The 19626-nt window shown below is 41.8% G+C and overlaps 1 protein-coding gene across 1 annotated transcript in view; it reads right to left on the bottom strand.

Moving 5' to 3' along the window:
• The window catches only part of LOC133387373 (SUN domain-containing protein 3-like), a 46720-nt gene that overhangs the window by 8858 nt on the left and 18236 nt on the right, over positions 1-19626 (bottom strand). The window contains exons 2-10 of the mRNA XM_061632019.1: positions 18568-18817; positions 15290-15387; positions 13862-13972; positions 10310-10394; positions 8319-8389; positions 5469-5524; positions 4695-4735; positions 4063-4222; positions 1776-1860 (exon numbers count right to left, since the gene is read on the bottom strand). Of these exons, the coding sequence (XP_061488003.1) occupies positions 1776-1860; positions 4063-4222; positions 4695-4735; positions 5469-5524; positions 8319-8389; positions 10310-10394; positions 13862-13972; positions 15290-15387; positions 18568-18692 (832 nt within the window). The 5' untranslated portion in view covers positions 18693-18817. The remainder of the gene's footprint in view (positions 1-1775; positions 1861-4062; positions 4223-4694; positions 4736-5468; positions 5525-8318; positions 8390-10309; positions 10395-13861; positions 13973-15289; positions 15388-18567; positions 18818-19626) is intronic.

Below are 19626 nucleotides of genomic sequence, written 5' to 3'. Positions count from 1 at the left end.
CAGTACGGTGGCTGTACAGCACAGTACAAAATTTCAGGGTCCATGTTAGTCATAGCCATGCCCCCTCCCCCTTTTTGTTGCGGGGTTGAGAATGAGATTGTTGTCAATGCCTTCTCCCACATTAGACATCCTTAGGATCCAAAAAGCATGAAAGGGGAGAGTGTTAGCTACTGAGAAGAGTCTTCTCAATGGCTGACTCACCCTTCTTTCATTCTGATTGACTCCAAGCAGCAGGAAAGGTCAAGGAAGCACGTTAGAAGATATTTCTCAGTGGCTAAGCCACTCCCCTTCCATGCTGATTGGCTCACAGGATGCTGGAGACACAGGGACCCTGCTGGGACCCTGCTCCCCCCAAAATTAAAGGGTCTAAGACTTCCTGAGACCCCGGACGCCTGCACCCCTGCTGTTCAGCTTCATTGGATGGCCCTGAATTCTAGTACAATGAGAGAGGCAGAAAAATTCCTCTGTCCACTTTCTGCACACCATGCATAGTTTTAGACGCTTCTAAACTAAAAAGCCTCAAATGTTGTAACCCTTCCTCATAGGGGAGTTGCTCTTTATCATTTTGGCAGCCTCCCTCTGAACCTTTTTCAACTCTATAGTATCCCTTTTGAGCTGAGGAACCCAGAACTGTACAGAGTTACCTCAACAAATTCATGTTCCTAACCCCATGTTTATAGTGACAACACAAATGTAGGGGTGTTGGAGGCATTTATAGGGAAGAACTGGCATTAGGAGGAGAGGGTGGTTAACCCTTCCTATGCCCTGCTATGGCTAGTTAGCTGCCCATCTGGGTTGGTATTGAGGTCTTGCTATAAATGGCTGGGGAGGCAGAAGACATTTGCAGGGAAGTACCAGCAAGCAGGGGAAGAATTAATCTTCCTTCTCCCCCTCATAAATTTTCCTTTGCAAACTTCCCTCTATATTAGCTCCACACTAGGGATGGAAAGATCCGTCAATTTCTGTTCACTCTGTTCCTCATTTTTCCAATATTAAATTCAATTTCTCCACATTTCTGCAGCAATTTGCGATTAAAAAAAATCCTCATGAAAATTCTCCAGCATTTTAGTGCAAATTTCTCCAAATGAACACATTTTTGCAGGTAGTTTTGACTCATGTACACATTTTTGCAAGCCATTTCTCATCATCCAATGCATTTTTGCACGTTATCTTCAATCATATATTCATTCTTGTGCATACTTTCCCCTAACATATGCATTTTTGTAAACACTGTTTGGTTGGTGACGTGCATTGCAAAATTAGAATAAGTGTGAATTTTGAAGGATGGCTCTGTTTCGGTTCTCATATTGTTTCTTAAAGTGCAAATCTTATGGATTTGGCTGGAAATGTGAACTGAGTCAAAGTCCCCCCCCCCTGACTCCCACTAGCATTCTAAGGCATCCCTGTGTTTACCTCATAACATAGTAACTAAATTCTTTATATTGCCATCAGGAAGGGAACATAGGAAGCTGCCTCATATCAAGACAGCCCATCTAGGCCACTATTGTCTACACTGACTGGCAGCAGCTCTCCTGCATTTCAGATGGGGTCTCTCTGAGCCCCAGCTTTACTTGATGCCAGGGATTTAACCTGGTTTGAGCCACATCCCAATCCTACGCATGTTTGCTCAGAGGCAGCAAGTTCCATTGATTTCAACAGAACTTACTTCTAAGGATAGCAACCTTAATGGGTTTCATTTGCTCAGCTGCAGAAAAAAGAAGAAAAAGCAGCCTCATTTATTCACTTAATAAGAACAGAGGGTAGACTATCATTACCTATTGTTTTTTGAGCCCAATCAGCCATTTGTACATGATCCTCGTAAATCTTCTTAACAGCCAAATTGGTCATTGCGAGCACTTGCTGTGAAGGGGGGGAGAAACCCATCAGCCAAATCTAAGGGCATGGTAACTGCAAATATCAAAGGTGTACATTCTACCATATGAATTATGGATGGCCCAAGGAAGCAGAGCTTAAGGTTCTACCTATAGCAGTTTCATGAATATGAACAACTGGGCGTCATGCACTTATGGCTAAACAAGCTATTAGCTCAGCAAACACATGGTCCTCCTAGCCCCAAAGCTCAGTTTTGCTGAAATGGCAGGGATTGTGGGGGGTAGGGATGGCATTTGCCAGGGAGAATTGACAGCAAGTGCATGTGTGTTGTTAACCAGCTTCTGATGCGGTGGGTTTAAAAAAAAAAAATTCCCCATACCCCAAGAGCTTGAAATAGAGTTCAGATTTCTTCCGCCCTTCGTTGAGCAGTTAGAAAGCTGGTGTTTTGCCTTCATGTGAATGGCAATAATGTGTATGTAACTAGCATTGCATTATCCATGCGAGTTGTATTTTCAATGTCCTTTCTGCTCATCAGGGCAAATGGCTCAACTGGGACCTTTCATCCAAAGAGGTAGGAAGTATTTATTTCATCACTCAGCACTTCTAAACTGTGTTGTTGGTACTCAGGGTAAGATTAGCGGTGCTAGACCTTAGGTGCTAGCACAGAGCTCTTAGGTGAAAACCAACAGTGAGTTTCTTATATAGGAGTTTTAATAATTTAAGAAAGGTTTAAAAATGTTTTTATTTCATTAAAGGTGTATTCCTAAGGCTCTTGTTTATTAAAAACCCAAAGTGTGGCCATCCTGTGCTATGTGTAAAACAACTGGCTCAGGCAGAGGGCGTTTCTGTGGCATTTTTGAAAAGAAGCAAGTGGTGCCTGCAGGGTTATGGCTTAGAGCAGCTTTCCCCAACTTGCTACTCTCCAGATGTTCTGGACTACAACTCCCATCAATCCTGGCCAGCATAGCCTGTGGTCAGAGACTGCAATGGAAGTTGTCATCCAAAATGTCTGGAGGATACCAGATTGGGGAAGGCTGGCTTAGAATCATGCTTGTTCTCTTGTCTTGCCTCTCTAGTGTTGTACTGCTGCTAGCTCCTCCGCTGAGCAGACTTGAGACAAAATCCCTCCAATGTGTAGAGTGCACAGATGGCCACATATATATTGTGACACACCTTTGAGTCTCATATCTGACATTGCATAACTTGCCAAAAATGGCTAACCAGTACAAGCAAATTATATATATATATATATGTCTTAACATATGGAAATACTAAGCAATATTTGGGAATATAAAGCAGCCCATTCCTTTGATCAACTGTGCAAGAACCCATACACCATAAGCTGTGGCATTGCACCAGTAGAGCTAAAACCTGGGAGAATGGTTTTCAGGTGGTGCTCCTGGAAACTTGGCAAATTGTGGAAGCCTGTTAGGGATTCCTCAACGAGAAGATGGTAGACAACTTCCCTGAAAGAGGACTTCCCTGCCGCTACTGATTTTCCCCTGCAATGCACAGCTGCAAGGGAGTGCTGCTGAGCGTCTTTTTTAGGGCTGGGATGGGCAGAAGGTAATTTTTGGCCCACTTCAATGGCCAATTTTTGGTGTGCTGCTTGGTGCCTGCTGGTTGCAAAGTGTGCTGAGCTTTGATTTGATCCAGGAAAGAACTTGTGTCCTTAAGCAAGAATGCATACTCAGGATCATGTAATACAGATTGGAAGTTATGCCTTAGCTGTTAAAAGACATCCTGGGTATGAACTTTTGCTTTATAAATTTAAAATACACTTTAAAAAACAGTATACACACCATGTAAGCCTGAAGTCAACCGACACCTGTTCTAAGGTGTTCTCTTACTTCACATGAAGTGACAATGATACCCAACAAGTTGACCAATGCTCTGCATGGAATTATAGTGTATATCCTTGAACACTTCCCAGAATCCTCTGCAGTAGGCGGGAGTCTCTCAAAGAGGGAAGAGTTGCCTGAAGTTTGCAAGTATGAAAACCACTGACCTAGGCCGATATTAAATTTATAAACAGCCTTACTTTTTTCCTTTTTTAACTTTGCTGATAGGGAAGTTAAGATCATGGGAACAAGCCTAACTCTGCCTCTTTGGATTTTTAAAATGTTGACAGGTTATGACAGCAAGACAAGCCTGTAATGGGGTATGAAGTATAAAGCAAGAAGTGATGAGGGGCCAAGGGGCTTTCATGATCAGTTTCAAGCTCCCTACATCTTTGTTCTCTCCCGGGATGTCACTCTCCTCGAGGATTTCCTTTACAGACCGCATGATGCCTTCATTGATGCTATTGATCTCAGCACGCAGTCGATCCGTCTCCTTTTTAAGGCCTTGGATTTCATTGATTTGTTCTTCGAGCAAATTTTGGGACTTCCTTGAGATGAAAAATGGGTACAATGTAAATATTAAAAATTGTTCACTTGTCCAGGGAACACCCAGTTCCTTAATTGGCTACAGCGCAGCTGTCATCAAAGAGAGGGAAAAATCAGCACAGATTTGTGGAAGAGGCTTTATCCAGATGATCATTCTAAGAGTTAATTTCAACATATTGATAAGCCACATGGTGCCAAGTTCCTACTAAGCATATCTGACCACGCAATCCTGTATATATCTACCCCGACATAAGCCCCATCTAGTTCAGTGGGGTTTATACCCAGGTATAACATTTCAACCTTAATTATTATTATGTTAAACCTGAAGTATCCACAGAGAGAATGTTGTCCTGTTGTTTCTGATCAGCCTAGTCTCCGGCCTAGGGATCCACCCAGAAGGCACCAACAGGGAGTAATGCTCAGCCTAGTGACTGTTGCATTTAAGAAGAATTCCTGTCTAAAAATTCTTCTTACCACAATGATTTCAGCTCAGTTTCATATCGTTGTGCCAGCTCCTATAAAAAACAGATACACCCCAACATTAATAATTAATAGATGGGCCTGTTGTTATTCTTTTAGGGGACGTTTGCTGCCTACCTAATCTGCCAGGTCTGTGATTCCCAAACTGCCCCCCCCACAGCCCACTTGAAAATTGCCTAGGGTCTTGGCAGACCACTTCATGATTTTTCTGCTTGTTGTAAAAGTTTATAATGTGCTATGCTAGGCCCTGTATAACTGTGTAAAAGTGTAATGTTATTGCTTCTTTTATTATCACTGTCTGAACTGCATAGAATTCAAAGTGTAATACAATAAAATACAATATAAGAATTAAAAAGCAATAAACATGTAATTAAAAATCCATATGAATATTTAATGCGTACATACCATGGACTGCCTGAATGAAACTTGCAGACCACTGGTGGTCTACGGGCTAGTTTGGGAACTCCTGTTCTAAGTGAAACTCTGCACATTCTCAGAGGTATTTAACTTTAGATGTCAAAATGTATATGAAGCCAATGTGGCAACGTTCTACCTTAGATCACACTAATATAAGCTAGTTTAGGCATCCTACCCGCCCACCAAGCTTTCCTTTTGCCGCAGTTGCTAGATGCACTGGAAGATGCACTTTTCGACCATATGCATAATTCACCAACAGTGTTCTTACACCTTTGCCTGGAAGAACATCTACAATAGCCATGCCTCACTTTGACTGACATCAGCTTCATTCCAGCCCAGAAAGGTGCTCACCTTTGATGACAGACCGTCTGAAAATTTCATGCACAGACATGAGCAGTAAATAGCAGCTATGAGAAATCAGAAAAAAATCCTGTTATTGATAATTGAGAGCTATAATCTCAATAGAGCCAGGTGTTTCTTGCAGAAAAATAATACTGGGATATCCCGTGATGTATATCCACCTCCAATTAAACATGAAGCATCTTCTCACAAAGTGACCCTAAAATGCATTCTTAATATGTTCAAGTTGGCATCAAACCTTCCTTTATATCCAATTTACTGGAGATTCATTGGTTTAGATCGGGGAACATTTTTCAGCTTGAGGACCAGATTCTGTCATGGGCAATCTTCTGGCAACTGCATCCAGTGGTGGGCATGGCCAGAGACAAAAGTGGCTGAAGCAATGGATGTAATTTTTATCTTTGGGCTCATCCAGACCATACTGAAAACCCACATTTTCTTTATTGGAACTGTCCGCTTGTAGTCCAAACCTGACTGCTCTGCACTTTCTTTGCACTTGAATCAAACCTTTTCTTCATCCATACTTGTAGGCATGCCCTTTTTTCTTGACAAACTCCCCCTCCCTCCTTCTCATCTTGTTGTGTTGCTGATTTGCTCAGATCAGAAGGGAGAGGGATGAGGGTACCCCAAAGAAGCAGGAAATGGAGAGGGAGGTGAAAATGCGAGAAAATGCAACCGGCATCCTTCCTTATAATCGCTGTTTCTCTCATTTTCACAGTATAACTTGTATGAGAAACTGCGGATTAAGGGAGGGAAACGTGTGGGAAGGCAGTGATTAGAGGCCAACCTTCATATGGAAGAGGGAGAATTCATGGAGACACAGGGGCTTACCTTGCAGATTAAACAGAAGTATGGATGAGCCCTTTGTACAAAGTGGGAGAAGCAGTGGATGTGATTTTTATCTTTGCTCAGTAGGCTACATTCCAGCCATACAGAATCCAGAGGTTTCTACACACACCATCATTTCATCCTCCATCCAGTCAAGCAAGAGGAATTAGCACAGTTCAAGGATACATTTCAGCTTGGAAAAAGCACCCAAGGTGGGTGCAGAGCAGGGATAATGAGAGCCATGGCCTGAGGAGAGTTCTGAGGGCCAGAGAGAGGGCTTGAGGGTTGCATTTGGCCCCAAGGCCTGAGGCTCCTCACTACAGGTTTAGATTTATAGCTCACCTTACACTGGGGGTTCAGGGAGAATACCAATGTCACAATTAAGCAAAATAATTTGGTTCTGTTCATTCTCTCACAAGGGAGCTCCCTTGCCTCTAACAATATAAGCAAACCCATCACGCTAAGGCTGTATTCAGATGTAGGGTTTATTGTGTTGTTTTACTTATTATAATGGTAGTGCTTCTGTCCCAATTTCTAACATTCCTTTCACGCTGCAATACCTGTTGCCTTATGGCACTATGGCTTTTGGACCAATATGCCACCATGTCATGCTAAATGTTATTCACACTAGTGGGGGAGGTGTGACATAACAATAAACATCATTGGACACATCACAACCTCCACACCCTTTCGACACATGCACATTTCTGTTCCCTCATTTTCACCCATGAAAATGGCAGGAAAGAACTGTATGCCCTTGTACTGTACCAAATTTTGTCACTTTACTCCCATGATTTTCTGTGTTAATGGGGTTGAAAATGGATTTTTTCTGGAAGCAATTAACACAAAAATGAACACTAAACTTCCACTATATTCCGCTAGATTTCCAGAAGTGACTTTTACATCATGTGAAAGATCAAATAAAATGAGGAAATTATCAGATAAGGAAACATCAGGAAAACAGAATAAACTTAATGCAGCTTAAATATCAACACCATCTTCCATCTCTTCCAGTTCTATTCCCAAGTTGCCACCTTTCCTCAACCCTGCCCAAACTCCGTCCCCATCCAATAATGCAAGTTCTTTAAAAGTCAAGTCCTAACTCATTTTCGTTCTTTATCCTTTCCCAACTCATTATATCCCCAATTACTAGGGTTGCTAGCTACTAAGGTCCCAGGGTACGGTCTCAAGGCACTTGAGGCCACCACCTTGCAAGTTAACCAGCTCTGGCTCTGGTCAGTATCTTTCCAAACAGACCCTGGGACTCCAGTGGTATTAAATTACCACCTTGCCTAGTATGAAAGGTCCTCACCAGGAGTGTAGTCATCTGGAGTTGTGATAGGTCGTACATCTTTTACTTTTTTGGGAGCCGGGTCCCAGACAGGTCCTTATGTACATGACAATCAGCATGAAAGGGATGCATGTTAGCCACTGTGAAGAGTCCTTGTCCTTTCATGCTGAGTGGAGCCAATCAGAGTGAAAGCAAGTGAGTTCACCACTGAGGAGACTCTTCTCAGTAGCTAACACGCACCCTCCCCTTTCATGCTGATTGGCTCCTAGGGATGTCTGTTGTAGTGTAGATTCAGAGATGACACAGAGAGTAAGGGATATGAGGGAAAGTGGAAAAGGAGGCATGGCTTTGAGGGGATGTGGCTGTGAGGGGACGTGGTGTGGCTATCATGAAGAGACCCTGCACTTCTGAATCTGCCACTATACTACTGGCCCTCACATTGCTATGAGCAACAGTTTGTTCTCTAGTCAAAGGATTGCCATCTTTGAATAAGTCCTGAAGATGGTATTGGTGTTTTGACTCCCAATCTTAATATTTTTGAACATTTGTAAATAGAGTGAAGTATTACATATATGTTGCAGGTCTCCAATAGCCTCTCTCCAAAAAAGGCAACCAAACTATACAAAACTAAGCACAGTTTTGACTTCATTTGTTCGGAGTCAATATAGCAGCACACACTTGTTTGTCTCTTAAATCAAGAATGGAATGTGATGAATACTCACCACAAACGATTGGGACTGCTATTGACAAGAACTTTAGAGCTTTCTTGAAGTTCGTCATAGTGATTTGGTCTCTGGAGAAGAAACAAGGCTATGTTATCAAAACGTTGATACTCATGAGGCAACTGATGTGATCCAGCAATGACTATAGAAGGAATCTTGACCGTAGTGTAGGGGACCCTGTGGCGTTGCTGGCTCTTCCTCCTAAAGGAGTGGTTGCTGACTGACCAGTGGTGTAAGAAACATAAAGCATCCCTGATAATTCACTAGACATTACAAGAGCTGCTGCTACTTCATGTTTCTCTTCCTTGTAATGTCTAGTGTAAGACAATGCATGATGTGACATCATTACACTGTGTGTTTCCCCCACCCCCCACTGTCAGCTATGAAAAGGTGAAGGATAAGTAAGTACAGTTTCTGTCCAGGTTCTTATTTCTAAGAGTCCCAGGCCTCTGAGCATAACAGTAAGTACCCGTCCCATTAGCATGGGGGGAAATGGCATTATAATGACTTTGAAAATTCTGTGTTGCCCTCATACATTGAAAGCACATCCAGCACACATTTAAAGCACATGATTTCCCTCCCCCCCCAAGAATAATGGGAACTGTACTTTGTTAAGTGTGCTGAGAATTTGTAGCTCTGGAGGAGAAAACCACAGTTCCCAGGATTCTTTGAGGAAAGCCATGTGCTGTAAAAGTGCATGGGATGTGCTTTAAATGTATGGTGTGGATCTGCCATTTATGTGTTTTATGCGGGGCTGCCTTGGAAGACAATTTTTAAATTTTAATTGGTCCAGGATGTGGCAGTCGGGATGTCAACTAAAGCTAGCAGATTAGTGCATATGACATCTATATCTGGGCTCCCCCGCATGTGGTGCATGTGGGTACCTTGACAGTAAGGGTGCCCTTGACAGTAAGGGCAGTTCAGCAATGGAACCGACTGCCTAGGGAGGTGGTAGGATCCCCTTCGCTGGATGTCTTCAAGCAGAGGCTGGACAGCTATCTGCGGGAGATGCTCTAGCTGTGGATTTCCTGCTGTGAGCAGGGGGTTGGACTCGATGGCCTACAAGGCCCCTTGCAACTCTATGATTCTATGATTCTACCCTTCAACATCCCATTTGCTCTGGGAGGAAGGGTGGGATATACATTTAATTAATAAATACATTGTTGCTCTGTCCCTCCCATTCTATTTTTTTTTAAGTTGAGGGTGTGCTTTTTCCCCCCTGGTGGGGGTGATATGGTTATTTAGAAGTCTGGCCTCAACTGAGATCAGTACAGTATACAGTTGGGGTCCCTATGTATCAAACACAATCAGCAATAAGACCCACAGATATGAATATCAGCCACTGATGAACAAAAAGTTAGCTGCTCAGCTAAAAGACTTCTTATCAGCCACTGATGAATAAGAGGAATTATCTGGACACATTCTGCAAAGAAGATTGTTCTGAAAAACCTTTCCTGAGGACTAATTGGGACATGTCTGAAAAAGACAAGGGTCAAAACAAATCTAAAACCAGTTGTTTCATAGTAGTATTGTTCATTATTCTATTTTGTTTGTGTGTGCTGTGAAGTACGTGACAAGTATATTTTCGTATTTGTGGGTCTCTCAGCTCAGATTAGCCTGAGCCCATGGTTTTATGCTATTTGGATAAAATATGTTAGATGGCCTATGGAAAGCTCCACAATGACTTATGGAAAGCCCCCCCCCAATCTAGGGGTACATAAAATTTATACCAGCCATCATACCTCACCTGTCCTTGTGTTTGTGTTATCCAAGCTGGTACAATAGTGACTGACAGCAACTGTGAATGAGGTGCCAGGGTGAAAGCAATTAAATTCACATTATGTTGAAAATCAGGGTATCTTACCTTTTCTTTTTCCAAAGAGAGTATGCTGGAAGGGGGAGTATAGACACTGGCTATTCTTACCAAGGTTGCTATTTGTGTCTGATTTCTTTCCAAAAGCAGCCTTGAAAAGCATCACACTGATACTTACCTTACATAGATACAGGCTTTTAAGAGAGATTCTAGGAGGCAGATAATAGTAACTATCATAAAGCTGGGAATGTTGCATATCGATCCTGGGGGGAAAGAAAAACACACTTTTGTTTACAAGCATTTAAAGCATTACTTTTTATTTGGTCTTCTGATTAGCTGTGGACAGGTGGGTGGATATGGGCTCATTCTCCCATTTGAAAATGCAGATTTGGAGCAGTTTACTACAATAACAACAATAATACTAATAGTATTTAACATTTGTATAGTGCTTTCTGGTGTTCAAAGCAGTTCACGTGCATTCATTTAGTTGGCATCCTTACGATAACTCTTAAGGGAAGTCAACATTGGTATCTCCCATATTGCAGATTGGGGGACTGATTGATAGTTCAGTTTCTTAGCCTGTACTCTGTGCCACAACAATATTCTTTGTCATATATGCAACTTTACTAAGATTCACCATCCCATGGCTCCATCAGTATGAATAAGATGTTCAGTCAACAGTACTTTCCCCACAAATGAATATTTATCTTTTAGGGAGCAATCTTAACTCCCATCCAAGGGTAGGAGGGCTAAGCAGAGTGGTGGAGCCCCTGCTTCAGCCAAAGCTTGCACCAACTAGGGTGGGAGGTGTTGGGACAATAATTTGGACAACATGTTGTGTCAGCTGCAGGCTGCAGCTACTTCCAAATTGCAAAAAAATTACAATAACCGATAAAAAGCAGAAACAGAAAGCTAAAATTAGAACCGCTGAAAGACAGTGGGAGAGAAGAAACTCGAGCCATCCTGGCAAAATGAAAATGTTTGTACAGCTTACCAAAAAGTTGATGAGGAAAAAGCAGGCACTTCTGAATGTGGATAAAGACTTTTCCCCTTCCCCTTCTGCAATTCATACATCAATGAGTCAGACACATGGACAGCTACACTAGTTTGGCCTGAACTGTGATTAATGGAACCCCCCCAATTATGTATTTAATTTATACCCCACCCGAAGAAGCCCAGGGTGTCAAACATATCAACAAAAACAAGTGAACAACAGGAGGAAGAAAGGCAAAATATGAGAACGTTTCCATTTTGTAGAAGAGGAGGGTGATTTGGCCATCTCATTTCATTCCCCTCCCCGCAAATAAGGGAAACTCTGGCTAATAATTCCTGTGCTGGGATCTACATGCAAGTCAGTGTCTCCTAGGAACAACAGAGCTGCATTTGGCCATACAAAAGCCTTGATCCAGCTGACGTTAGTCACACAACTAACAGCCCAATCCTCTGTAGGTTTAGTCAAAAAGTTCTATGAGACTTATTCTGAATTAAGTACTAAGGACTGAAGCCTAAAGTTGCAATCTTATACACACTTACTAGGGAGAAAACCCCATTGTACACAGTGGGATTAATTTTTGACTCAAAATGTATAGGATTATGCTATATGTCCCATTGAAGCAATGGATCTAGACAGTCATGACTAAAATTTGTGATGGGTTTTAATGGGACCCAGTCATGATCCATTTGGATGGAGGCCAAATCTGGCTGCCAATTCAATTTTTGGCGAGTTCTAAATCTACATCAAGACATTTAACGTTAAAAATTCCTTGCTTGCTTAAAGATTCTGCATGTTTTCATGCAATGTTTTTAGTTGTTTTAACTGTTTTATTGATAATTTTAATGTTTTTTGTAAACCTCTTAGATGCTTTGTACAATCAAGCAGCATATAAATTTTGTTAAATAAAATAAATAAATAAATAAATAAATAAATTGGGCGGGAAAATGGCAAATGCAATTCAATATAAACAAGTGTAAAATTATGCATATTGGAGCAAAAAATCTTAATTTCACATATGCGCTCATGGGGTCTGAACTGGCGGTGACCGACCAGAAGAGAGACCTCGGGGTTGTAGTGGACAGCACGATGAAAATGTCGACCCAGTGTGCGGCAGCTGTGAAATAGGCAAATTCCATGCTAGGGATAATTAGGAAAGGTATTGAAAATAAAACAGCCGATATCATCATGCCGTTGTATAAATCTATGGTGTGGCTGCATTTGGAATACTGTGTACAGTTCTGGTCGCCTCATCTCAAAAAGGATATTATAGAGTTGGAAAAGGTTCAGAAGAGGGCAGCCAGAATGATCAAGGGGATGGAGCGACTCCCTTACGAGGAAAGGTTGCAGCATTTGGGGCTTTTTAGTTTAGAGAAAAGGCGGGTCAGAGGAGACATGATAGAAGTGTATAAAATTATGCATGGCATTGAGAAAGTGGACAGAGAAAAGTTTTTCTTCCTCTTTCATAATACTAGAACTCGTGGACATTCAAAGAAGCTGAATGTTGGAAGATTCAGGACAGACAAAAGGAAGTACTTCTTTACTCAGTGCATAGTCAAACTATGGAATTTGCTCCCACAAGATGCAGTAATGGCCACCAGCTTGGATGGCTTTAAAAGAAGATTAGACAAATTCATGGAGGACAGGGCTATCAATGGCTACTAGCCACGATGGCTGTGCTCTGCCACCCTAGTCAGAGGCAGCATGCTTCTGAAAACCAGTTGCCAGAAGCCTCAGGAGGGGAGAGTGTTCTTGCACTCAGGTCCTGTTTGTGGGCTTCCCCCAGGCACCTGGTTGGCCACTGTGAGAAGAGGACGCTGGACTAGATGGTCCACTGGCCTGATCCAGCAGGCTCTTCTTATGTTCTTATGTTCTTAAATAATGTGTCTTTTGTTCCCACTCTGGTTTTCAGGCTGCATAAACATTCATTCCTGCTCATTTATGTTTTTTGTGGTAAAGAAAGAATATTTGGAACAAAAAGGTTACAATATTGTGAGAATACTGTACCTAATGTTCATTCATGTAAGCATAACTCATGTTTACATGAATGAATCTGACAAATTTCATAACAGCCAGATTCAGAAGTGGTCGAACTGCCAAATTAACAAAAACCACGCAATTTCTGAAAAAAATTGGCAGCAAATCTAGAAAATGCTCTTCTTTTATGGAATACCCTTCTACAAGGTTCTTCAGCATAAACATATTTCGTAGGAAGAGTAAACTTTTGGAAAGTAAGGTTAAGCAAATGGGAAGTGCTTTTCATTGGCCACATTTATTGTGCGTGTGAAGACCATCCATCCTATTCTGGCTATTCCCTGCTTCCCGGTGCATCAGTGAATGCAAATAATAAAAGAACCTGGTTAAAACAATCTCATCTAGCATGGTATTATAGTGGCAAACACACGAGCCAATAAGTGAGAATATTTTTCAATACAATGAAGTCTCCATTTGGCAAAGAAAGTACATCAAAGATGGAAGGCTCTTGGCAGCTCTCTAGGTAGGGCAACCCACCAAGTAGGTGCCTCAGCCACTGTGAAGAAGATCCTCATTCGCTTTACTTCTACTTGCCACCCTGGGCTCCTACTGGGAGGGGCGGGATGTAAATCTAGCAAACAAATAAACAAACTAACTAACAGGGACACATAGTCAAAGACTATATCTCCCCATCCCAAAGGGCAGCAAATTGTCCTGTTATTTAGTGTCAGAATAATACTGAAGCAAGCACAACAAGATACATACTTAACACACTCTTTTGAGAGATGCAAGATGAGCCAGCTGACAAGGTGCTAGAGGTCTCCCTCGCAATAACTTCTCTGGCAAACATCATTTGTCCTCTGTCCGATGAATCTCCTGCCAAAGAAATGCCATCTTTAGCCAGACATCACTGACACCCAGCATCCTGTGTTCCCATCTAGAATTTAAATGAAAAATAGACACTTCTGCTCCCATTGGTTCCTTGCTCGTTCTTTGATTGTGACCAAGCACCTCTTGATTAGAACAACCGCTGCTGGGTTGGAGAGGTAGCTTAGTGGCTAAGAGACTGAGCGTGTACCAAACGAAACACAAGTTAAGTTGTTCAGTGGATTTGTTCATGTTGATCTGGACTTGTGAATAGTTCAGCAACACACAGTCTCAACATGTCCCATAAATCTTTGAAAAGTGGATTTAATCAGGTCATGCAGAGTGTCTCAGAGGGCATTTTATCTCAAGCTCCCACTCACTATACAAGTAGTTAATCTTAAAGAGATGGTAGTATGGCTATTTCTAAAGAAGCCCCCCTGGACCTAATGGTTTGTGACAGCTATCACCTTGTCAGAAATACCCCGTTTTGGAGGAAGGTGATGTTGACAGTGGTGGCGTGACAGCTGCAGACATGCTTGAAAGATACTGATTATCTTGAACCATTCCAATCTGGGTTCAGACCCGATTTCAAGACTGAATCAGCCTTTTTTGCCCTTTATCAAGAGAGAGACAAGGGGTGTGGACCAGGATAGCAAATCTACAATAGTCCAGGCCTTAGTAACTTCCAGAGAGCTTTACTTTAATGTGCTCTATGTGGAGCTTCCCTTAAGGGTCGCCCAGAAGCTGCAGCTAGTGCAGAAGCTGCAGCAAGGCTGTTGGATGTGGTGTACTATTGCCAGAACATACGTGTGCTGAAAGAGCTGCACCGGCTGCCAGTATGCTACTGGCTCAAGCTTAAGGTCTTGCCATTAGCGTATAAAGCCTAGAACAACTTCGGACCAGGTTACCTGCAGGAACACCTTACTTTGTATACCCCTGCCCTGGACACTTGGATCTTCAGGAGAGATACTCGTAGTTGTGCCATATGCTCTTGAGGATCACCTTATGTCCATTAAGACCAGGGCCTTTAGTGTGGTGGCACCTGCCCTTTGGAATGCACTTCCAAAGAACATCAGGCAGGCACCTACAGTACTGGCGTTTAGGCACCTGCTTAAAACTCATCAATTCACCCAGGCTTTCTCTGAGGGGTGATCCTGCTGTATTATTCTGATGTGTGGCTTTGTGATGTAGTTTGTACTTGTTTTATTAATGTAATTTTATTGTTGATTTTATGCTGTTCACCACCATGATGTTCTTTCTTAATGTTGGCAGTGTAGAAATTTTTGCAAAGAAAAATATATAAATACATGGTTTTTTTTAACTTACCCTCATTTTCTTGCCTCTCTTCAGCACTTGAAGTCATTTGGCTAGAGGAGGTAGTAGAGCTTCTGGGGCAATTTCCCATGGAATTGCGCAAGTACCAGCTAAAAGAAGAACAGCGCACTTTATCTCAATGTTCTTCAAGATAATTTTTATGTAAGATGCCTTCAAGAAATGCTTCTATCAGGAAAAAACTGGTGTCCCACGAATTCTTTGGATGCTCTGTGGGACACCGTTTGTAGGAATAATGAGTAGTCTTTATCTATGCATTATGCTTTTCATGCAGAGGCTGCTTAAAACATAGTGCCCTGATGTTTCTATAATGTTTCTTTGTCTGCTGTGGAGAGTACCCATGCATCTATCAATTGCAGCCAGGAACAAGTCACATTAGAGTGAAAGCTCATTGTGCCAAATGGGGGAATCACGTGGAAACTGACATTACACATTGCAACAAAATTGGTGTGGGGAAGGTCCCACACATTTGCTGTTTTCAAGATGACTCTGCAATATATCTATAATGTCATGTGCAGACCAGACCTCAAAAATCCCCCTGCAACTACACAGCCACTGAAATAATTACCATGGAAGATGGCTACCACAAAATTTTACAGATAGCGTATTTGTTTAACTTACCACATATCGATCTCGTCCTCTATCCAAGAAATTCAATGCTGCATACACAACGCTCAGAGTTCATGTTAATAAAGTTATATGGATGGGAAGGTCATGCCTCCATGCATAGTAAGGGAATCCATTTTCTATTTTAACATGTATAACAAGATGTTTTATCTGCTTGTAAAACATAGCTTTCCTTTTGCAAACCTGGAAACTCATGGTGGAGCTTCCCTTGTGAAAAAGGGAACATGACTTTTCTTTTTGAGCAGAACACCAAGGTAGTAAACAAAGAAGTAAACAAAGGGGAATCTTATCTTCTTCCTGGGAGAAGTGGCTCCAGCAGTTCATCCTTACACTTAAAACTTCAGAAGTTCTGAAGTTGTGCTCTACATTTCTCTTACAGTGATATTTCCTAAAAACAAGACCCACCAGGCATTTTAGGTAGTGTTTGGTTTTATGATTTATGATTATTTTCTTTTTTCTATGGTTGATTTCTATATACACTGCTTAGAGATGCTAATGATTAAACAAGTGGTACATAAATGTCTTAAACAAATAAATATTAATGCTAAACCAGTGCATGCACAGATGCTCTGATCAACAGGCTACTCTCATTTGGTCATGTCATGGCTTAATGAAACTGAGTCTTAGTCATGAGGTGGCTAAAGGAAACACCGTGCTCGCTGTGAAGCCTGGATGCTCTAGCCCGTGGTAAGCTATTTGTGGAAATCTGTCATGTTAGCTTTTGGCACATTATCACTTGCCCATATATAGAGTAATTTATGGTGGCATGCCAAAGACTCAGTCCATCATGTGGTAGCAGATTTTCATGAATGCAGTGATTTGGCTGGAATTGCAGACAATCACCATAGGGAAGAACTCTGAAGTAGCAAATAAGCCCTGTGATTCAAAGGCAGTGTGGTGTAGTGATTAGGGCGTTGGACTAGCACTGCGGGGGGGGGGCTAGGCTGAAATCCACACTCACCTATGAAGCTCACTGGGTGACCTTGAGTCCGTCAGTCACTACCTTTCAGTCTCTCACCTATGTATTCACAGGGTTGTTGCATGGCTTAAATGGGGACAGACCATATCTACTGCTTTGTGCTCCTGTGAGATTTGCCACATTTCATGTTCTTCTCTTGAAATTTCTGCTTGTTTGTTTTCAATCACGGTGGTTGGTACTGAAGTAACATGTCCCATCAGTGCAAGAATTTCCTCTTATGCAACGGGAATTTCCCCTTTTCCTCTGCCCTGCCTGCACCCTGTCAAAATCTTCTCCGGGGGTTTGGGGGAATCCTTAGAACAGATTTAGGAGCGCATCGAAAGTCTCATTTCACAAGTGGAAATCCTTGCACTGACAGGACTGTGACTTAGCACTATGTTGGATGCAACCCAGTGACTTCCATAAGGCTCCAGTTAGGATGTCTAGATGAAAAAGTGGGCAGGACTCCTGCACCTTTAATACTTGTGTAGAAGGTGTAGGCTTTATGCTAATATTCTCTCTTCTCCACAGCTATTGGGCGGAGGACCCTGTCCTCCTTTTTTTTGTTTGGAGTAAAGCACCAACGCTTGTAACAAGTAACCTGAACCAAAGTGTGTGCGGTGATGGACAGAAAGGCAACCTATTGTTCCCCCACTGATTCCTTCATTAGTAACCACTCACTCATATGCAGATCATTTTTATTAGGCTTTACTTCCTTCCTCTTTCTTCTCAGTAGTATTAGCGTGTATGAGTGATGACACTATTAATGGCCACATGTATGTCTGTGCTAGAATGGCTTTATTTCCCAGGAGTAATCAACCTTACGTTTCTTTTTTCTTTTAATCGCCAACCTTACCATGCTATTCACTTCTGCACTCCGCTGCTGTATATACCAAATCATACCATTTAGTATTAGCAAGTCCCCTGCCTAACCAATTGGGCCAAACAGAGCCCTGCATAATTGCATTTATGATCTTTGGAAAGTCGAGAGCTACCCAATCTGGATAGGCATCCGAGTCCAATATCTGATTATAGTAGCTATATAAATTTACATCATCGACTCCCATTCGTGCATTGAAATTTCCTGCAGTGATGAATATTGCAGTAGGATGTAGGGATTCCAAAAAATCTATATCATTATCTAAATTTTCCCAAATGTTATCCACTGCTGATTTTTTTGAGCAGGGTAGTATATAAACATTAACCTGTATTAGGCAGATTTGAGAAATTACCATAAGATCCACAGCTGCAAAGGGATTACAAGGAGTTAAAGCTGTTATTACTACATTCATGTTAGTTGAAATAAAACAAGCTAACCTTCCGCTGGCCCTCCCACCCTTAACAGAAGGAGTGGCTGCCAGAGAATAACATCTTTAACCATTAGCAATATAGTTTCCACTATAGTAAGCAATATACAACCATTATGTTTTTCTCCAGGCCGTCCTAGCTACAATATTGTTCTTTTGATTTTCCACAGTTTTATTATATTGGGATATGCCTTATTTCAGCACATCACCACTCCATGAAGTACCTCCACTTGTCAAAATTATCTATTGTAAAATATTATTCTGCATGTCGTGTAGTCTCTTTATAGACACTCCTGCAGCATGACAGCTCCCAGCAGTCTCTGTATAGCATATGGGAAGGAGACACTTTACCAGAATACATATACATCCAGACTCTCTACCTGTTTGACTGCATCCCGCCTGATCCTGTTGACCCACTGGAAATACTGTCACAAACATTTGAGTTATCTTGAAAGACTTGTGGTGGTTGTTCTAGACTTCTTCGCACTGAGCGCTTCCCTTTCATTCTTGAGAGGATTCTGAAAAGAACTGCACGTGCAGTAACAAGCCTCGCTGTCAATATGCCAACATCAAAGTGGTATGTGGAGATTATCTGCCAGATGTCCAGTAAGTGATGTCATAATAGGAACTCTGCAGTGAGATAAACATGATGGCTTCATGACATTATAATAGCAGGCTAGTTAGGATTAGATTGGCTGAATGATATCCATAAATAACTGTTCCTCGATCTCTAACAGCTGAATAGCTAGAGATATATAACACCTGTTGGAAGGAATCTTGCACCGGTTCACTGTACATAGATAATCATGCACTTCTGCTGTCCAGTCATCCAGACATCATGGTACTGGCCAAAGTGCAGTTGGGATTCAAGTAGGTCCCCATTACAGCTTTCCCAAATCCTCTGAAACGAGTTATTTAGGGTGAGGGGCAGTATATAGCTCTGTGGTAGATAAATAAATAAATAAAATAAATAGAGCGTGCACAATGTCTTTGGAAGCTGCTAGCTTCAATCCCAGAAGTCTCCAGGTAAGGGAAAGACGGCAGAGGCAGACGGACCAGTGGTCCATCTTGGTAGAAAGCTACTTCCTATGTTCCTAATCTGTTTCCTCACTTAGGGTACAATGTGTTTTTTACAGTAACCTTTTGGCCAGAATCCTGAGGAAAGTGCTTTGGTAAAAAGATCCAATACACACTGGGTTTCACTCCAGAAGGCTGCTATTGGTGAAAGACAGCTATAATGGCATTTGTTTAATACTTGGTCTTTTTTTTAATAATTGAAAGTAGTCTGATGGTGGTACAATCATTGGTTGTCTTGTATATAGTCATCTGACTATTGTTCACAGATTTTTCAGGTTATCCTGGCACTTCAAAGAACGCTCGACCAGCAATGACAGTAGGATTAAAGAAATGTGTGTGTGTACACATACAGAAAATGACAT

The sequence above is a fragment of the Rhineura floridana genome, chromosome 1 (assembly GCF_030035675.1).
Source record: "Rhineura floridana isolate rRhiFlo1 chromosome 1, rRhiFlo1.hap2, whole genome shotgun sequence".
Lineage (NCBI taxonomy): Eukaryota > Metazoa > Chordata > Lepidosauria > Squamata > Rhineuridae > Rhineura > Rhineura floridana.
Note: the sequence above shows the minus strand (reverse complement) of the source record. Positions and strands in the feature narration are given on the sequence as shown.